General features: G+C 45.3%; 2 protein-coding genes across 2 annotated transcripts; both read left to right on the top strand.

The window, feature by feature from the left end:
- The first annotated feature begins 759 nt into the window (after positions 1–759).
- LOC139830153 (uncharacterized) lies at positions 760–2,055 on the top strand. Its single transcript, XM_071818150.1, has one exon. It carries the CDS (start codon positions 760–762, stop codon positions 2,053–2,055), a length of 1,296 nt encoding a protein of 431 aa, XP_071674251.1.
- A 153-nt stretch (positions 2,056–2,208) lies between these two features.
- Positions 2,209–10,194, top strand: LOC139830152 (uncharacterized). Its single transcript, XM_071818149.1, has 4 exons — positions 2,209–2,304; positions 2,378–2,598; positions 2,755–2,926; positions 10,054–10,194. The coding sequence occupies exons 1-4, from the start codon at positions 2,209–2,211 to the stop codon at positions 10,192–10,194; spliced, it is 630 nt and encodes a 209-aa protein (XP_071674250.1).
- The last annotated feature ends 7,969 nt before the right edge of the window (positions 10,195–18,163 follow it).

Genomic DNA, 18,163 nt, shown 5'->3' with positions numbered 1-18,163 from the left:
TCAGCTTGCCAGGAGAATTGGTCAGGTCAAGAGTGTGGAGATTCAGCATCCTCGGTGGTTTGAAGGGGATTATATAAGGGTAAGGGCTATAATTGATGTCAATGATCCGCTAATTCATTGGTCCCCATTGAATGTCGCAGGAACAGGGCGCACTTTGCTACATGTGAAGTATGAAAAGATTGGCTATTTCTCTGATGTCAGCGGAATCATGGGTCATGATCTTGAGGAGTGTGGAGACGGGGTGCACAAACCAGAGAATCTTCAGTATGGGAAGTGGATGTTGGCGAAGAGGAGGGAACAACCCAATTCTGTGCCGAGTTACAGGGGTTCATTTCCGGCGAGGGGTGGGGGTCGAGCCCGTGGTGGCCGTGGCAGCAACCCCTCTTCTGTACCGAGGAAACGATCATTAGGCAATGCGGACTTGGATAAAGATGATGATTTACGGGATACGGGTGCCAGCCCAATGAAAACCACTGACAATATTACTGAAGGTGGAAAGGAACCCGTGGAGGAGACCGATGATCCACTAGCACGGAAGAACCTGGGTTTCGAGCACATGGTTGAAGACACGGATGCTGGTACGAAGACAACCGAGGTAGAGGCCGTTGATCCTGAGGCGCCTCCAATGCCCCATGTTGCGCCTCCTTTGCCTGCTTCGTATATTAGAAACAAGGACAGAACCAAACTCAGGAAGACTGTCACTACTGAAAACTCTTTGGCACCATCGGCGGACTCCTTCGAGGAGGACCATCGGGCCCAATGAGTATTATAGGATGGAGCGGCCGGGGACTGGGGCAACCCGCGACCGTTCAAGAGCTGGACTGCCTTGTGCAGACCTACAGGCCCTTCCTAGTCTTCATTTGCGAAACTAGGCAATCTGAGGAGAGGGTGAAAAATTTGCGTTTCCGGATTGGTATGAAGAATTGTTTCCAGGTTAAAGGAGAGGGTTCTGGTGGTGGATTGGCCCTTTATTATCAAGATGATATTACTGTGGAGCTTCTTTCTTTCAGCATACGTCACATTGATGTGCATATCAGCGGCGGTCCGTTTGGTCTTAAATGGAGAGGAACTTTTGTCTATGGGGAACCTCGAGCTTGTGATCGTCATCGCATGTGGACTACATTGTGGCAGCTGAAACCACGTTCTTCTGAACCTTGGCTCATGATGGGGGATTTTAATGAAGCTATGTGGCAAGAGGAACACCTCTCAAGGACGAAAAGATCGGAACGGCTAATGATGGATTTTAGGGAGGTGCTCTCTCACTGCGATTTACATGATATAGGGTTTGCGGGCACGCCGTGGACATATGATAATAAGAAGAAGGGCGACCGCAATGTCAAAGTCCGTCTAGACAGAGCATTTGCGACCCCCTCTTGGTCCGCCTGCTTCCACTTAATGCGGTTGAGACATCTTACCTCGTCTAGATCGGATCACTACCCTCTTTTGTTGGCCGCTGATGTTGCGGATGGATCAAGGCCGCTGAGGCCTATTCGGCGCTATGAGATCATGTGGGAGAGGGAGCCCTCGCTCCCTGCGGCTGTTGAGGAGGCATGGTCCCGCCGAGTCCCTGTGGGCGACCTGGGGCACGTGGCTATGTCCATGCAAACGATAATGGCCAGTCCGTACAGTTGGAAGTCTAAACACTTCAAGTCGATCCCAAGAGAGATGGAGGAAAAGAGCAAAGAACTCGAGGCCCTATCTCTACTATCTGATGATGAAAGTGTCATAAAGAAAGAGGAGTTAGCGCGTGAAATGGATGAACTCTTATATATAGAAGAGATTATGTGGCTGCAGCGATCCCGTGTTGCGTGGCTTCGGGAGGGTGATCGCAATACAAAATATTTCCACCGACGCGAAACGTGGAGGAGGAAGAAGAACCGTGTATGCAAATTAAAGCGCCCTGATGGTTCTTGGACTATGGAAGCTCGTGAGATGGAGGAGTTGACGTTAGATTATTTCAAAAAGCTCTATACTAGTGAAGATGATATTGATCCAAGAATCATTACAGATTTGATGCAGCCTTGTGTGGACGCGGACGCTAATGAGAGGCTATGAAGAAAAGGAGATTAGTGATGCTTTATTTCAAATTGGTCCACTCAAAGCGCCTGGTCCTGATGGGTTTCCGGCGCATTTTATTCAACGTACCTGGGACCTTCTAAAAGAAGATGTGGTGAGGGCGGTCCAGCGTTTTTTTTCACGGACGGAGCCATGCCTGACAATGTTAATGATACAACCATTGTGTTAATCCCAAAGAAAAGTGACCTGGAGGAGCTTAAGGACTTTCGGCCAATAAGTTTGTGTAAGGTGATTTTCAAAGTGGTCTCCAAATGTCTTGTCAACAGACTGCGTCCTCTGTTACATGCGTCCTCTGTTACAGGACATCGTTTCTCCGACACAGAGTTCTTTTATTCCGGGTCGCCTCATCACAGATAATGCGTTTGTAGCTTTCGAGTGTATTCATGCTATTCAGAATGGTTCAGCTCAGAAAAAGGAATTTTGTGCGTATAAGTTGGATATGGCTAAGGCTTATGATCGTGTCGATTGGGGGTTCTTGGAAAGGGTTTTAGTGAAACTGGGCTTTCATAGTCAATGGATTCGGTGGGTTATGGCATGTGTGACCACCGTTCGATACTCGATTCGCTTTAACGGTCATATGTTGGACCCCTTCACCCCGACTCACGGTCTCCGCCAATGTGATCCACTTTCACCATATTTGTTCCTCTTTGTGGCTGATGGTTTATCTTGTTTGATTAGGAAGGAGATCGAGGATGGTGCACTACAGGAGCTGCATATTTGTCGGCGTGCCCCGGGCGTGTCACATCTTTTATTTGCCGATGACAGTCTTCTATTCTTCAAAGGGTCCATCAATCAAGCTACTGTGATAAAATCTGTTTTGGATAAATATGAGAAAGGAACGGGGCAGCTGGTAAGTTTGGGAAAGTGCTCCATCCTTTATGGTGATAGGTGCTCTGTAGAGGTTCAAGCCGAGATAAAGAGTATCCTGAGATATGATACATAATGCTTTGAAGAGAAATATCTTGGGCTCCCTGTGCCGGAAGGTCAAATGAAAAAAGGGAAGCTTCGTTCTGTTAAGGAGAAATTTGCAAAGCGAGCTGATGATTGGTGTGAGAAATACATGTCTGGAGCTGCAAAAGAAATACTAGTGAAAGCAATTTTGCAATCCTTGCCAACGTACGCTATGGGAGTCTTCAAATTCCCGATCGGTTTACTAGATGATTTATTCCAAATTGTGCGGAATTTTTTGTGGGGCGATAAACATGACCGAAGATGCATGCATTGGATGTCGTGGGAGAAGATGACACGTCCTAAATCTCAGGGTGGAATTGGCTTTCGAGACCTACGTATTTTTAACCAGGCTCTGCTCTCCCGGCAAGCTTGGAGGATAGTAGGGATTTCTATTTTCGTGCCCCTGCTTCGTTAGTTGTACTCAGTTTTCCCCAGCTCGTTAGTTTTTCCTCAGCTTTCCCCTCCCTCTAGTTTGAAACCCCTCGAAGACACGGGTTGCCGTCAGGTCAGAGGCCTTACCGTTACCGTTAATCTGACGGGTGGGGCTGCACAGAGGTGGGGCTGCATAGAGGACAGTTCCTCTCTGACCGTCTCGTGCTGACGGGTAGCCATCCATCTACCGCTGACGCGTGGGCCGTTTTATTTCCTGATTGTATACGCGGTGCTGCCAATGACAAATGGGGCCGCTCTATGGGGCTGCCGCAGCCAATGACCAGTGGGTCGTCTATTTATTTATAGAAAATTATATTGCCGCTCTGTGGGGCCTCCGCAGCCAATGACCGCTGTGGCAGGTGACTATTTTCGTAGCTTAATCCAAAGTGACTCTTATGCTAAACATTGTGCATCCCGACGTTGACCTAGCAGTGGCGGCGAGCATAGCCGTTCTGACCATGCCGATATCGGCATCGGCATCGGCATCGTTTGGAGGATGTGGTGCTCGAATAATAGTGGAAATGCGATATTATCTTTTACATGCATAATATATAGAAAATAGTTAGATCTCTAAATCGATGCATATGAAGCTACATATATATTCTTGGTCATAATCCCCTTATCTAAAGGGGATGGATGCATGGCTTCACGTCGTTGTCGCTTTCATCGTCAGTATCTTCGTCGTCCGAGTAGTAGTACTTCCTGCAAATTGTTCCGTCGAACACCTTCACTGTGAGCACATCATCGCCTTCATATTTGAAGTGTACGAAGCAGCCGAAATCCACACCGTGCGCGATGGCAAAATTCTCCCAGCCCTTGTCGAGGTACATCCGGCCTTGACCGTCAAATAGGACCTCCACGGTCCAGAGACGAGGACCACAGTCAGCTGCTCGCAGATACACCTTAGCTGGCTCCTGGCCGTCAAGATAGTCCGCAAACTTTTTTGGGAGAGCCTGCAAAGAGATCGAGCGCCGATCATTTGAAATTAAAGGTTTTTTAGAACATGCCCATAATTAATCACATGCATCATATATGTGGGAACGCGTACATACCTTCTTGACCAAATGGTCTTCATAGACGACGATGAAGAACTCCTCTATGATCAATGGCAGTGTTGACGGTGGTGGTGGCAATGATGATGATCCACTTCCCCTTCCCCTTCCCCTTCCCCTTCCCCTTCCCCTTCCCCTTCCGGTCCGCGTCCGAGACGTGGAAGCCATGGCAATGGATCAAGTGTATGTGAACGAAGAAGAGAGAGGCAGAACCTATTGACACAAGGGATGGCCGTGTGGGTGTTTATAAGGGAGAGATGACCGTTGTAGGGGTTTACACAATAAAATAAGGAGGAGGTGAACGTTGGTGGGGGTTTACACAATAAATTAAGGAGGAGATGACCGTTGTGGGGGTTTGCACAATAAATTAAGGAGGAGACGGCCGTTGTGGGGGTATATATCTCAACAAAAAAGTAATGCGGACTATCTTGACGGAAATGGAACTTCGTGATATAGTTTATCATTTTACCGTGAAAAGTAATGCCTAAAAGAAATGGTAATTCGTGATAGTTTATCATTTACCGTAATGGCTACAACAAATCGTTGATGGTTTATCATTTTTTGCGTGAAAAGTAATGGCTACAAGAAATGGGTGATGGTGTATCATTTTTTGCGTGAAAAGTAATGGCTACAACAAAATCGGTGATGGTTTATCGTTTTTTGCGTGAAAAGTAATGGCTACAAGAAATGGGTGATGGTGTATCATTTTTTGCGTGAAAAGTAATGGCTACAACAAAATCGGTGATGGTTTATCTTTTTTTGCGTGAAAAGTAATGGCTACAAGAAATGGGTGATGGTGTATCATTTTTTGCGTGAAAAGTAATGGCTACAACAAAATCGGTGATGATTTATCGTTTTTTGCATGAAAAGTAATGGCTACAACAAATCGGTGATGATGTATCATTTTTTTGCGTGAAAAGTAATGGCTACAACAAATCGGTGATGGTTTATCATTTTTTGCGTGAAAAGTAATGCCTAAAAAGAGTTTATAATTTAGCTCGTGAAAAATAATGCAGAAAACCAAACTTTGCGTGAAGCTAACCGACGACAGAGAGAGAGAGGGTGGTGGCCCCGACCAGAGAGAGAGATAGGGGTTATCCTGCCCGTTAGATCATACGATCAACGGTCGGCGGGCACGATCCGCGTGACATGGGCTGGACCAATCAGGGCAATGTTGGGCGTCTGTGAGAGTTTGTGAAGGGAGAGGGCAAAACTGAGTAGTATCAAGAAACCAAGGGCAAGTGAGTAGTAAACAGACTAAGGGATTCAAATATGAGATTTAAAAAATGGAAAATGCGTATTTTGTACAATGAAACCCATCTTGGCCTACCTCAAACTATTTGCAATACAAATCTACATGAGTGTGAAAATTATGGCCTCATTCAGACAAAGTATGTTTTGGGGAAAGCTGTTTTGGGTAGGGCTTATTATGGAAAACCATGCACCTTCATAGCTACTAGGTGATATGAGAAGTGGCAATTTGTGGTGAAACTTGATTTATCTATGATTTGAGAAGTGGCAATTTGTGGTAAAGACTCAATGAGTAAGTGCCACTCTTTTTCGGAATTTTTTGCACATTAAATAACTCATTTAACTAGTTAATCCCATTTTTTGACTCTCCGTTGACCAGCCACTTGAGGGTAAAACTGAGTATATTGCACTAGCCAGTATTAGCACTCAAGGCAAAAACTGAGCACACAAAAAATGCTAGTATATGACTCGAGGGTATACCTCAGTATATCTAAATTTCCAGGGTTAGACCCGAGGACGCGTGTTGCGGTGCAGAAGTGGAAGACGTGCCATTGTTGACTCGTGTCGCGGTGCAGACGTGCAAATAGTGGACGCGTAGGACGCGGGTCGCATTTAGGACGCGTAAGCCCCTCCTTCCCTCCCTCCGCACACAGTCGTCTCATTCTCGCTCACGCACGAAACCACCCCTCTCACGTCCCATCAACTTCTCCAAATCGGAAAAACCCCAACCGCCCTACGCACGCTACCCTGCCGGCGATGGAGAAGAAGAATGCGCCGGTAGCCGTCGCCTCCGCGCCCGTCGCCTCCAAGCCCGTCGCCGCTGAGCCCGTCGCCGCCGAGCCCGTCGCCGCCGAGGGCGGCGCATCCAAGCGCGGCGCCTCCGTGAACTGGGCCTCTCTCTCGGCTGATGGACCACTGATACGCGTACAGCACGCGTCCGTTGGGAACCCCAAGAGGAAGGTGTGATGCGTACAGCGGCAAGTTTTCCCTCAGTAAGAAACCAAGGTTTATCGAACCAGTAGGAGTCAAGAAGCACGTTGAAGGTTGATGGCGGCGAGATGTAGTGCGGCGCAACACCAGGGATTCCGGCGCCAACGTGGAACCTGCACAACACAACCAAATTACTTTGCCCCAACGTGACAGTGAGGTTGTCAATCTCACCGGCTTGCTGTAACAAAGGATTAGATGTATAGTGTGGATGATGATTGTTTGCAGAAAACAGTAGAACAAGTATTGCAGTAGATTGTATTCGATGTAAAAGAATGGACCGGGGTCCACAGTTCACTAGTGGTGTCTCTCCCATAAGATAAATAGCATGTTGGGTGAACAAATTACAGTTGGGCAATTGACAAATAGAGAGGGCATGACAATGCACATACATGATATGATGAATATTGTGAGATTTAATTGGGCATTACGACAAAGTACATAGACCGCTATCCAGCATGCATCTATGCCTAAAAAGTCCACCTTCAGGTTATCATCCGAACCCCTTCCAGTATTAAGTTGAAAACAACAGACAATTGCATTAAGTATTGCGCGTAATGTAATCAATAACTACATCCTCGGACATAGCATCAATGTTTTATCCCTAGTGGCAACAGCACATCCACAACCTTAGGGGTTTCTGTCACTCCCCCAGATTTAATGGAGACATGAACCCACTATCGAGCATAAATACTCCCTCTTGGAGTTACAAGTATTAACTTGGCCAGAGCCTCTACTAGTAACGGAGAGCATGCAAGATCATAAACAACACATAGATAATAGATTGATAACTGTGGTGACCCTGCATACCACTGCATGTTGTAGTATGCCAGTCGTTGATATAACATTCACGAAGTACCATTCCGCAAATATTACATCCCTCAGAGTAGTACAACAGAACATAGCAGGTCCATAACTCATTCATTTAATATTACAATAATCATACACATATCGTCTCGGAGCTCCTCTTGGGTCCTAAGAGGAATACTCCTGGTTTCGAGGTGAACCCAACTTAGCTTACAATATAGATGTCTCATTAAGTTGTACATTTATTCTCTCGAGCAGCTAAGTATTAAGAGTTCACACTGCTCGGCTACTACCACTACTAGATGATTCTAGGCTTGCTCTCCTCCGGAAGCCTCCCCGGTTCCGTAGACTATGAGATAGTCTACGCCTTCGATACCTCCAGAGAGGTCTGGTTCTTCATAGCCGATGATCTCGTCTCCTTCATTGTTGTCGTAGTCCTCCTCCAGATGATTAAAACAATCTAAGCAAGGGATTTAAGATTGGGATGAGTACGAGCGTACTCAACAAGTTCATTATAGATAAGAGGTGTTTAATGCACTAGCTACGATATTAGACCAAAAAGTCTAATACCAATGCAAGTTTTGATAAACATTTCTTCAAGAGGTTGCTTTTATTTCCAAAGAGCTATGTCCGTCAGCCTTCACCGGTTTACTAGAACTTCATGGAACTCCTTTCCGGCCGCGTTCGCAGTTCCATATCCCGGAACAGGGAGTGACATGTCACAGTTCTTTACACTCTGCAGAGGTGTGTTGCTTTACCCATAAGAGATCTTAACCTTGGTGCCAACCGGGCAGCTTTCCCGTCCACACTTCCTTCGGTGTGAGGCCCGGTATAAGGTCTAGCCAATCATGTTCCTCCGCTACCTCGAACACCCACCCTTTGTTGCATGCCCCGACCCTGGGTCCACGCCGGTCCCATTATTCCTGTAGATTTCAAGGTGGACCCCGACCACGATGACAGTGCTGGGCTCTACCATACACTCCTACGCCGATAGCTGCAACCCATCATAGACCGCAATACCGTGGGGACTTAGGACTCCCCAGCCTCACCGCTTGCTCCTTCGGGCGACAAGTGTACTACGGACTATGCCGTGGGGACTTAGGACTCCCCAGCCTCACTGCTTGCCCCCTTGGATTACAAGTGTACTACGGTAAAGCGCATCCGTTGATGAACGAGAGGTGGAAACACTTTTGACTATTCCGTCCCACTCCGGATCTTATGGTTAACACGGGTATTACGGCACAAGAATCATCAAGACATTTGTTGTTTAATCCTAGATGGATATAAACCCTTGCAATGGAACCTCCACCATATCAACACAATCCATGGTTCCATTGCCCACCACATAGTCATATTCATAGTTATGAAAGTAGTGGTTTTAGTTTTTATGCAATAGTGATAACCATAGTACTTTGCAAGTAATTTGATAGAAATACTCAAATGACATGTGCAAGTGATGAACTTGCCTGAACACTGCAAAGTTTTGCAGTTGGAAGGTGTGGACTGACCCTTGTCCTCTGTCTCTGAAAAATAGCATCATTGTCCGATAAGGGCAATGGTTAAAGAAGCAGTTATGCATGATTCCAGTTTTAGGGTTTGTTCCCCCCTTCCGATGTCGTTGTTATTTCATGTGAGAGGTTAATACTAAGAACAACTTGGAGATTCTCTATTTAGGGTAAATACAACCTTGAAATATTGTCAAGGTGTTTTTATAGTCCAATAACATTAATGGACTTATTTTCTTTATTGAAAATAATATGTGTGATTTAAATCATTATTTAAATCATCAAATTAAGACTTATTCTTAATTATCTTCAAAAATTCTCTTTGATATTTTATTTGGATAGATAATTTTATGCTGATTGATTTTCATATTTTTAATTATTTTTTTAGAGCCATATACTATTTTATAAAATTCTTTGAAATCCTCACTTAAATGGTATTTTGGAAATGCCCAAATTGCCCTCGGGCCCACCTGTCAGGGTGAACCCGAGTGGGTTGGGCTCAACTAAGTTGGCCTGGTCCGGCCCACTTGGTCGCCCTCACTTCCTCTCTCTCTCTCCCTCGCGAACCCTAATCCTCGAGCTCTGGCGACGCGCGCGTCGCCGCCCCTTCGCCGAATTTCTCCGGCCAACTCCGGCCATAGCCGCCGACGAGATGGGGTGCGTCTAAACCGCCGTTCGATGGCGCTTCAGATCCACCGCACCGATTTGCTCTTCGTCGCCTCTTCGTGTCGCCCCCAACCTATCTGCTCGTCTGGCCGTGGAGATCCACGGCGATCTCGTCGCCGCCGACGTTCCTGGAGCCGTGGCGCCGCCGTGGCTTCGCCATCGTGTGCGCGAGCTGCCGCGGCACCGCCATGGCCTGGCGTGGCCTGGCGCCGCCGTGCTTCGGCGCGTGCCGCCGTGGCCGCCATGGCGCCACCGTTCTGCTCGACTCCAAGTAAGTGCGTCCCCCTTCTGCTCCTCTTCTGTGCCTGTTCTTCTTCCTCTGCTAGCTCGACTGCTATGCTGTGCTTGCCTGCACAAGAGCTGTTGTGCTCTTCTGCAGCGCCATGGTGCCTGCTCCTGCTGTGCTAAGCTGCTGCGCTATGCCTGTGCTGCTGCTGTGTGAAATTGCTAAGCTATGTGCCTGTTAAAGCTTGCATTTCTTGCTAGAATTCTTCCCTGTGCCTCTGTTCTTGTTTCTATGCTTTCCTGACACTCATGTGTATTCATATATGCTTCAATGGCTTAATTGCAGTATGCAATTCTTGCAAATTTGCAAGTGCCTGAGCTTCTTTGGCTAGTTCTTGTGCTCAAATTCATGAGCATGCTCATCTGAGCATTGCTGTTGGCTTAATGGTATGCTTCAGTGATGAGCACTAAGTGCTTTACTTGTTTATCATGATCCAGGGGTTCATCAAGTCTTTGATGTGCTTCTGGATACAATTATAAATCATCCATTTGATTATCTATGAAGCAACTGTTGATTATGTGTGGCTATTTAATTATCTGGTTCATACTTTGCTGCTCAGTGATGCTCTAACATGTATTGGCATGCTATAGCAAGCCCTGATGATCATATGATCATTTCTTGTTTGTGAATTAGTGGGTGCCCCTCTCTGTGACTCACTGGTACTCATTCAGTGCTATTTGTGCTTCCTACAGACTTAGTCTGGGTGTGCTGGTGCTTGCCCAAGCATCAGTGACTGTGTGCAATGATCCTTTGGATCATCTGCAAGACCCTGTGCATCAGTAGCTTATCTGTTTCATTTATCTGCTTAATTTGCCTTGTTATTTGGATAAATGATGTGAACTGTGACACAGTGATGATCATATCAATTGATTTGCTTGGGCTAGAGGGATGCCAACAATTGTTGGGGACCCTAGCCCACTCTGAACCCACTTGGGTGATGATGCATGTGTAAGGCTTAACTGTTTGGGTTGGTTGTGTGGTTGAGGTAACCCTGACAGTAAATCCTTGCTGTTAGGGTGGCTCCCACCAGTGTTGGCTTACTGTGGCTTACTAGATGCTTTCTGGTTGATCCTTTTATTGGATTGCCAGTAGCTTTTGATGTTGAAATCAAATAGACAATGATTTGTCTAATGTCTGATGGCTTTAGCTAGCTGTAGGTGCTAAGTAATTCTGGCTAGCTATGTAGGATCCTTACCTTGCTGGATATCTTTGGTTATGCCATTGTTTTGGCATAATCAATGTTCCCAGGTGACTTCCTATTGGTTTCTCTCTGTCTTTACTTGCACCAATTGGCTGTTAGCCATATGATGACTCACACATAGGGTTTCTACCCTCTTTTGCTTCTGTGACATATGCATATGCTTATTTATGAGCAAAACCATTGTTTGCTCATGCTTTTCTGGTATACCTCACTCCAGCTCCAAGGTTTGTGGTTTATGTAGAGGGTTTGCTTCTGTTTTGATCTTTTGGTTGATTTGCTTGCCTGCTCCTCCCGGTGAGCTTGTGAAGCTTGATTTAATTCAGTGGTGTGATGGAGCAGGTTGAACAGTGAAGCTGTTCTTCCTGTTCAAGCTGTTCTTGGTGTTCTTGGTGGCTTACCAGTGCAGTTCTGTCGATGGATGAATCAAGTGACTAGGGTTTTGGCTGTGAAAAGCTTTTATATGGCCAGCCATGGCTTCTCTGGTCGACAGCACCACATCTTACCCTGGTGACTCACTGTGTGTTGTTACACATGCAGCAGGCCTTGTGTGCTGCCTGTGTGTGTGTGACTTGGGACTTGAGCTGGTGGGATGGATCAGCTCGGCAGCTTGGTCATATCCACTCTATGTAATATTTGCTAACCTGCCAAGTGGCTTTGCCACTTGGCTTAATGTTCTGATTGTTATTTGTGTGTGCAGGGATCAAGAAGATGATCAAGATGCAACTCAAGATCCACTTGATCAAAGAATTCATGAAGATCACAATGTAGTTTAGGTCATTTAAATTTCCTTGTAATTTTCCTTTTTCTTTTTGCATTTATTCATTTCATGTAATGTGTTGTAAATTCATAATTCCATTCTGAATATTGTAAAGACAATGTATTATGTGTGTGGTTATCAATAAAGCTCAAGTTTTCCTTAATGAGCTTTATGTAATTGTTGTATTACTTATATTCTTGCTTAATAATAATTGTTTGTTAAATTATCTCAAATTTGAATTATGTGATAACCATTTGATGTTTGTATTTGAAATTCAAATTCAAATTTGGTTTGAATTCATTCAAACAACTTAACTTGTAATTCAATCATGCAACTTATGATTTCAATGCAATTCCACTTCTCTCTTCTCAAAACCCTAATTTAGACAAGTAGGAACAAGTTCATCGCACTCTCGAAACCCTAACCCTGTAGGATGTCGAGAGAGAAACCTGTCCCCCTTTGATGCAGTTTTGTTTTAAAAGCGTGAAATTTCCCCGGAATTTACAATGCAATGCACATCCCTTTCTAAAATCTACCCCTCGATAGTCTCTAAACCTGGGACATTACAGCCTTTCTCCCTTAAAGAAAACTTCGTCCCGAAGTTGTGGTTATAATACCTGAAGAGTTCGGGGTATGTTTTCCTCAGGTCTTCCTCCTTTTCCCAGGTGGCTTCCCTCTCGGGATGATGCTTCCATTGTATCTTGCAGTACTTTATAGCTCTATTCCTGAGCTGTTTCCAGTTCTCCTCGAGAATCTTTGCTGGCTTCTCGATGTAAGTCAAATCTGGTTGCAACTCGAGCTCTTCATGTGATACTGGTTCATCTGGGGTCTTCAAGCATTTTCTGAGTTGCGACACATGGAATACGTTGTGAACCTGAGATAACCTTCCCGGTAGTTCCAATTCAAAGGCTAACCCTCGGTTTTGACTCAGAATCTTGAAAGGTCCGATGTACCTAGGGCTTAGCTTTCCTTTTACTCCAAACCTCCGAAGTCCTTTCATTGGGCTCACCTTAAGATATACCATGTCTCCAACTTGTGGCTCCCATGTTCTCCTCTTTTGATCGGCATAACTCTTCTGTCGGCTCTGGGCTATCTTGATCCTATCCCTGATAATGTCAATGATTTGTTGCTTTTCCTTGACATAATCAGGGTTGAACTCTTTGCTTGCTCCGGTTTCATACCAACATATCGGTGATCTACACTTCCTTCCATACAGAGCTTCGAACGGTGCCATCTTGATGCTGCTTTGATAGCTGTTATTGTATGAAAACTCTGCTAGTGGTAAGTGCTCCTCCCATGATCCTCCGAAGTCTAGGGCACAAGCCCTAAGCATATCCTCTAGAATCTGGTTAGTTCTCTCCGTTTGTCCACCTGTCTGAGGATGATAGGCGGTGCTATAGTCCAACTTGGATCCTAAAGCTTCGTGTAGTTGCTTCCAAAATGCTGACGTGAACACGGATCCTCGATCCGACACGATCTTCTTGGGTACTCCATGTTTACTCACGATCTCTTTGATGTAAAGATCGATGAGTTTCTCTCCTTTATCTTGCTGGTTCACCGCTAAGAAATGTGCACTTTTCATCAACCGGTCCACGATTACCCATATCATGTCCTTCTTTTTATTGGTCATGGGTAGTCCGGTGATGAAATCCATCCCTATCTCCTCCCATTTCCATTCTGGAATAGGTAAAGGTTGTAATTTCCCTGCCGGACTCTGATGTTCAGCCTTTACTCTTTGGCAGGTATGGCATTCCGCCACGTATTGTGCGATTTCTCTCTTCATGTTATTCCACCAGAATAGCTCCTTTAGGTCCATGTACATCTTTGTACTACCCGGATGTATGGAGTATGGTGTTTTTATGGGCTTCCCGGAGTATTACTTCCTTAATTTCAGCAATATCCGGAACACAAATTCTCTTCTGGAACCATAATGATCCTGATTCTCCGCGGTGAAATTCTGATGGTCTTCCCTCATCTATTCTTCTCATCTCCTCCACGATGAATGGATCGTCTAGCTGACCCATCATTATCTCATTCTTCAGGTTAACATTCAGCTCATCGGCTACTTGCAAAGCCGATAGTCCTTCATGAGCTTCCTTCTCCCAAAGTTGTATTTGGGCTTGACTTATTTCCTTCCTCAACTCCGGTGATATCTCTTGTTCCACTCCTCCGGTACTCTTCCTACTCAAGGCATCTGCTACAACATTGGCCTTTCCTGGAGTGTAATTGATGGTCAAATCATAATCCTTGATTAATTCTAGCCATCTTTTCTGCCTCATGTTGAGTTCCTTCTGAGTAAAGAAGTATTTGAGACTCTTATGATCTGTATAGAGCTCACACTTGGCTCCATAGAGAAAATGTCTCCATGTTTTAAGTGCAAATACAACTGCTGCTAATTCTAGATCATGTGTTGGATAGTTCACTTCATGAGGTCTGAGTTGCCTCGATCCATAGGATATTACCTTCCGATCTTGCATGAGTACGCAACCCAATCCATGCTTGGATGCGTCACAGTACACGGTGTAATCCTTGCCAACTTCCGGAACTGCTAACACCGGTGCCGTGGTGAGTTTCTCCTTCAGAGTTTGAAAACTCTTCTCACACTCCTCTGACCACACGAATGGTGTGTTCTTTCTTAACAGCTTCGTCATTGGTCCTGCTATCATGGAGAATCCTTCAATGAATCTCCGATAGTATCCTGCCATTCCTAGGAATCCTCGGATTTCCTTGATAGTCTTGGGTGCTTCCCATTCTAGAACTGCTGCTACCTTGCTCGGGTTAACAGCTATTCCATCTTTACTAATGACATGACCAAGAAATTCCACTTGATCTAGCCAAAATTCACACTTGCTAAACTTGGCATAGAGTTGATGTTCCCTTAGTGTTTGCAACACTAACCTCAGATGTTTAGCATGTTCGGCTTTGTCTTTGGAATAGATCAAGATATCATCAATGAATACGATGACAAACTTGTCTAGATATGGCATGAAAATCTTATTCATGAGATTCATGAAAATTGCTGGGGCATTGGTTAATCCTAAAGGCACTACAAGTATTCATGATGTCCATACCTTGAGACAAAGGCAGTTTTCGGAACGTCTTCCTTCTTGATCTTTATCTGGTGATAACCGGATCTTAGATCAATTTTGGAAAAGACTCCCGCGCCTCTAACTTGATCGAATAGATCTTGTATTCTTGGAAGTGGATACTTGTTCTTGATTGTCACATTGTTCAAATTCCTGTAATCTCCGCACATCCTTCTTCCTCCATCTCTTTTATCCACGAAAATCACAGGTGATCCCCATGGTGAAACACTCTCTTGAATGAATCCTTTTTGTTCCAAGTCATCCAATTGCTCCTTAAGTTCTTTCAACTCCTTAGGCCCCATCTTATATGGTGCTTTAGCAATCGGAGCTGTTCCTGGAATTAGGTCGATAGTGAATTCTATCTCCCTATCTGGTGGCATACCAGGTAATTCCGTAGGAAATACATCCTGGAATTCATTCACCACAGGTATATCCTCTAATTTCACCTCCTTCATGCTGTTCAGCTGTAGCTCAACTTCTATCTGTGTATGTTTGTCGCCTTGTAGATCATTCTACTTCCATCAGGGCTTTTCAAAGATACCATCTTGTTCACACAGTCGATCAATGCTCCATTAGCTTCTAACCAGTTCATACCAAGAATGACATCAATGTCCTTCATCGGTAAAATGAACAGGTCTGCGTCAAACGCACACTTATTGATCATGATGACTTGTTTTTGTTTGGTATGGGTTACTACTATCGTTCCCCCCGCAGAAAGTATAGTTATGGGTGTTTCTAACTTAGTGCAACTAATCCCATGTTTGATGATGAATTGTTGAGAAATGAATGATGTAGTTGCACCAGTATCAAAAAGTACTTTGCCAGGGTGAGTGAGTATCTGGAGCGTACCTATCACCGCCTGATCGGAGTTGACCACCTCCTCCAGACTAGTGCAGTTCAGCTTGCCGAAGGGCTTCTTATTCTTCCAATTCCCTCCGTTATTTCCTCCTCGGCTTCCTCCTCCTCCAGACTGACCTCCTCCCGTATTTCTCTTGGGGCAGTCCTTCGGCATGTGCCCCTCTTGGCGACAACCAAAGCATATAATCCTTGGTTTCTTGCAATCCTTGGCAAAATGCCCTGTGAGTCCACAGCTTCTGCAAACTATTTGATTTGCAGTCTGAAATGCTTGGTTCTTCCTGCTACCGTAGTAGTTGCTGTTGTTGTTGTTGTTGTTGTTGTTGTTGTTGTTGTTGTTGTTGTTGTTGTTGTTGTTGTTGTTGTTGTTGTTGTTGTTGTTGTTGTTGTTGTTGTTGTTGTACCTTGGCTTGAAACTCAAGCTGGTGTTGGGCTTGTTACTAACAAACCTCTTAGGCTCAAACTTGGCCTTTTTTCCTCTTCTCCTCCTGCAGTTGTTTAAAATCATCTTCCAGAGTGATGGCAGCATCCACCAACTCTTGAAATTCCATCGCTCTCATCATCCGGAGCTGTACCTTGAACTGGGGACTTAACCCCCTCAAAAACCTCTTCTTTTTCTTGTCCTCGGTGTTGACTTCATCAACAGCGTACCGGGACAGCTTTGAGAATTCCCTGACATAAGTCAGGATGGCCTTGTCCTTCTGCTCGAGACTTTCAAATTCTCGACGCTTCAGTTCCACAATACTTTCAGGGACATTGGATTCCCTGAACTTCCTCGCGAACTCCTCCCAGGTGAATACTTTTCCAGCCGGATAAACGGCTACAATGTTATCCCACCATGATGCGGCGGGTCCACACAACAGATGTGTAGCATAACGGACCTTCTCCTGGTCGTTGCAACCAACAGTATTGAGCTTTTGCTCAGTATCCATAAGCCAATCTTCCGCGTCCATTGGCTCGGGCGCGTATGCGAAAGATGTAGGCTTGGTGTTCTGGAAGTCTGCTAAAGTGACTCCCTGATTCTCGGGTCTCTCCACCCTGTTCTGTTGAAGCAACTCCTGGAAGAATTTATTCTGCTGCTCCAACGTTACACGTTGTCTCTCCTCTACCAGCTGCATGTACTGGACGAAATTCTGCTGCGTCATGGGTGGTGGTGGTGGTGGAAACTGATTCCTGGCTGCTTCATCAGCCTCTTCCTTTTGCTTCGCTTCGCGCTCCATGCGCTGCGCTTCGGTCTCCTCTCCTAACGCTCCCGACATAACCCCCTAGTTCTGCAACACAAGATGATACTCATAATTACTCCATGCGCAAGTTTTCTGAGCTCAACTTTGTGCACAGAACTAGTCACGCAATGGAAATCAAGAAGCAAATCCAAATCATACAAAACATATACCATGTATATACATACTTAAGTGGTCTTATTACAATACTCAAGTCGATGTGAGTATGCAAACTCACTTATTAAAGTATATGTACAAATTTCTACAAATATTACACACTACAATACACGTGGTACTTGTGTATTGTAGTCCCGCCTTCCTTGGTGGACTCTAGTCGATCTTCACTCCCGGTACATCCCAGGCTTCCATCCGGTCGAACGTGTCGTCCTCCTGATAGACCCTGGAACATAAGGTCTCCCCGTCGGCTGGTAGTCAGAATCAGATGATGATCCTAGGGAGAAATCAGTGTTCACAAACTGGTCGTTAAGTGCATCATAGTCCACCCATCGGGTGTACTCCCCTGTAGCTCCACCATAGGTATTTCCAACATTCGTATCCGACTCAACCTGTGTCGGATACCCTCCATCAACTCCTCCATTACTAGGATAACTCTGGTTCTGGGTCGTGGCATCCTCATTCATCTCTCCGTCATAATACACTGAAGTACTATGAGTTCCCGTATCAGATCCCCAACGCCAACCCGTGGAGTTTTCTATAGGAGTCTCGGAACGCTGATTGTTTCCGGATTCCTCTCCACCCTCATATCCCCCATAGGAACTACCCAGATAGTTCCCAGGTGTAACGGGTGTAGTTTCACGCTCAAGAGGATCAATACTAATGTAGTCACCAGCTGAGTAAACTGGTGTGTGAACCACATTCTCCATGGGTTCTTTCCCCCTAGTCTCCTCCTTGGGTTCAGTAAACTCCTCTAGCATCGTATCAATTGCTCCCGTCAAATGATGATTCAACTGGAAGAGCAATGATAGTAAATTGCGGCTGTTATCCATGTATTTTGCAGCTGCTATTGGTTT

This window comes from Lolium perenne, chromosome 4 (assembly GCF_019359855.2).
Source record: "Lolium perenne isolate Kyuss_39 chromosome 4, Kyuss_2.0, whole genome shotgun sequence".
Lineage (NCBI taxonomy): Eukaryota > Viridiplantae > Streptophyta > Magnoliopsida > Poales > Poaceae > Lolium > Lolium perenne.
The sequence above is the reverse complement of the archived record's forward strand: the minus strand, read 5'-3'. Positions and strand labels throughout refer to the sequence as shown.

What these genes read in the sequence shown, in the direction of transcription:
- LOC139830153 (XM_071818150.1), top strand. Translation starts at nt 760, where the DNA reads ATGAGTATTATAGGATGGAGCGGCCGGGGACTGGGGCAACCCGCGACC.
- LOC139830152 (XM_071818149.1), top strand. Translation starts at nt 2,209, where the DNA reads ATGCCTGACAATGTTAATGATACAACCATTGTGTTAATCCCAAAGAAA. An exon ending in GGCCAATAAGTTTGTGTAAG is followed by an intron (nt 2,305 to 2,377) that starts GTGATTTTCAAA and finishes CCTCTGTTACAG; the next exon opens with GACATCGTTTCTCCGACACA. An exon ending in AGAAAGGAACGGGGCAGCTG is followed by an intron (nt 2,927 to 10,053) that starts GTAAGTTTGGGA and finishes TTCCTCTGCTAG; the next exon opens with CTCGACTGCTATGCTGTGCT.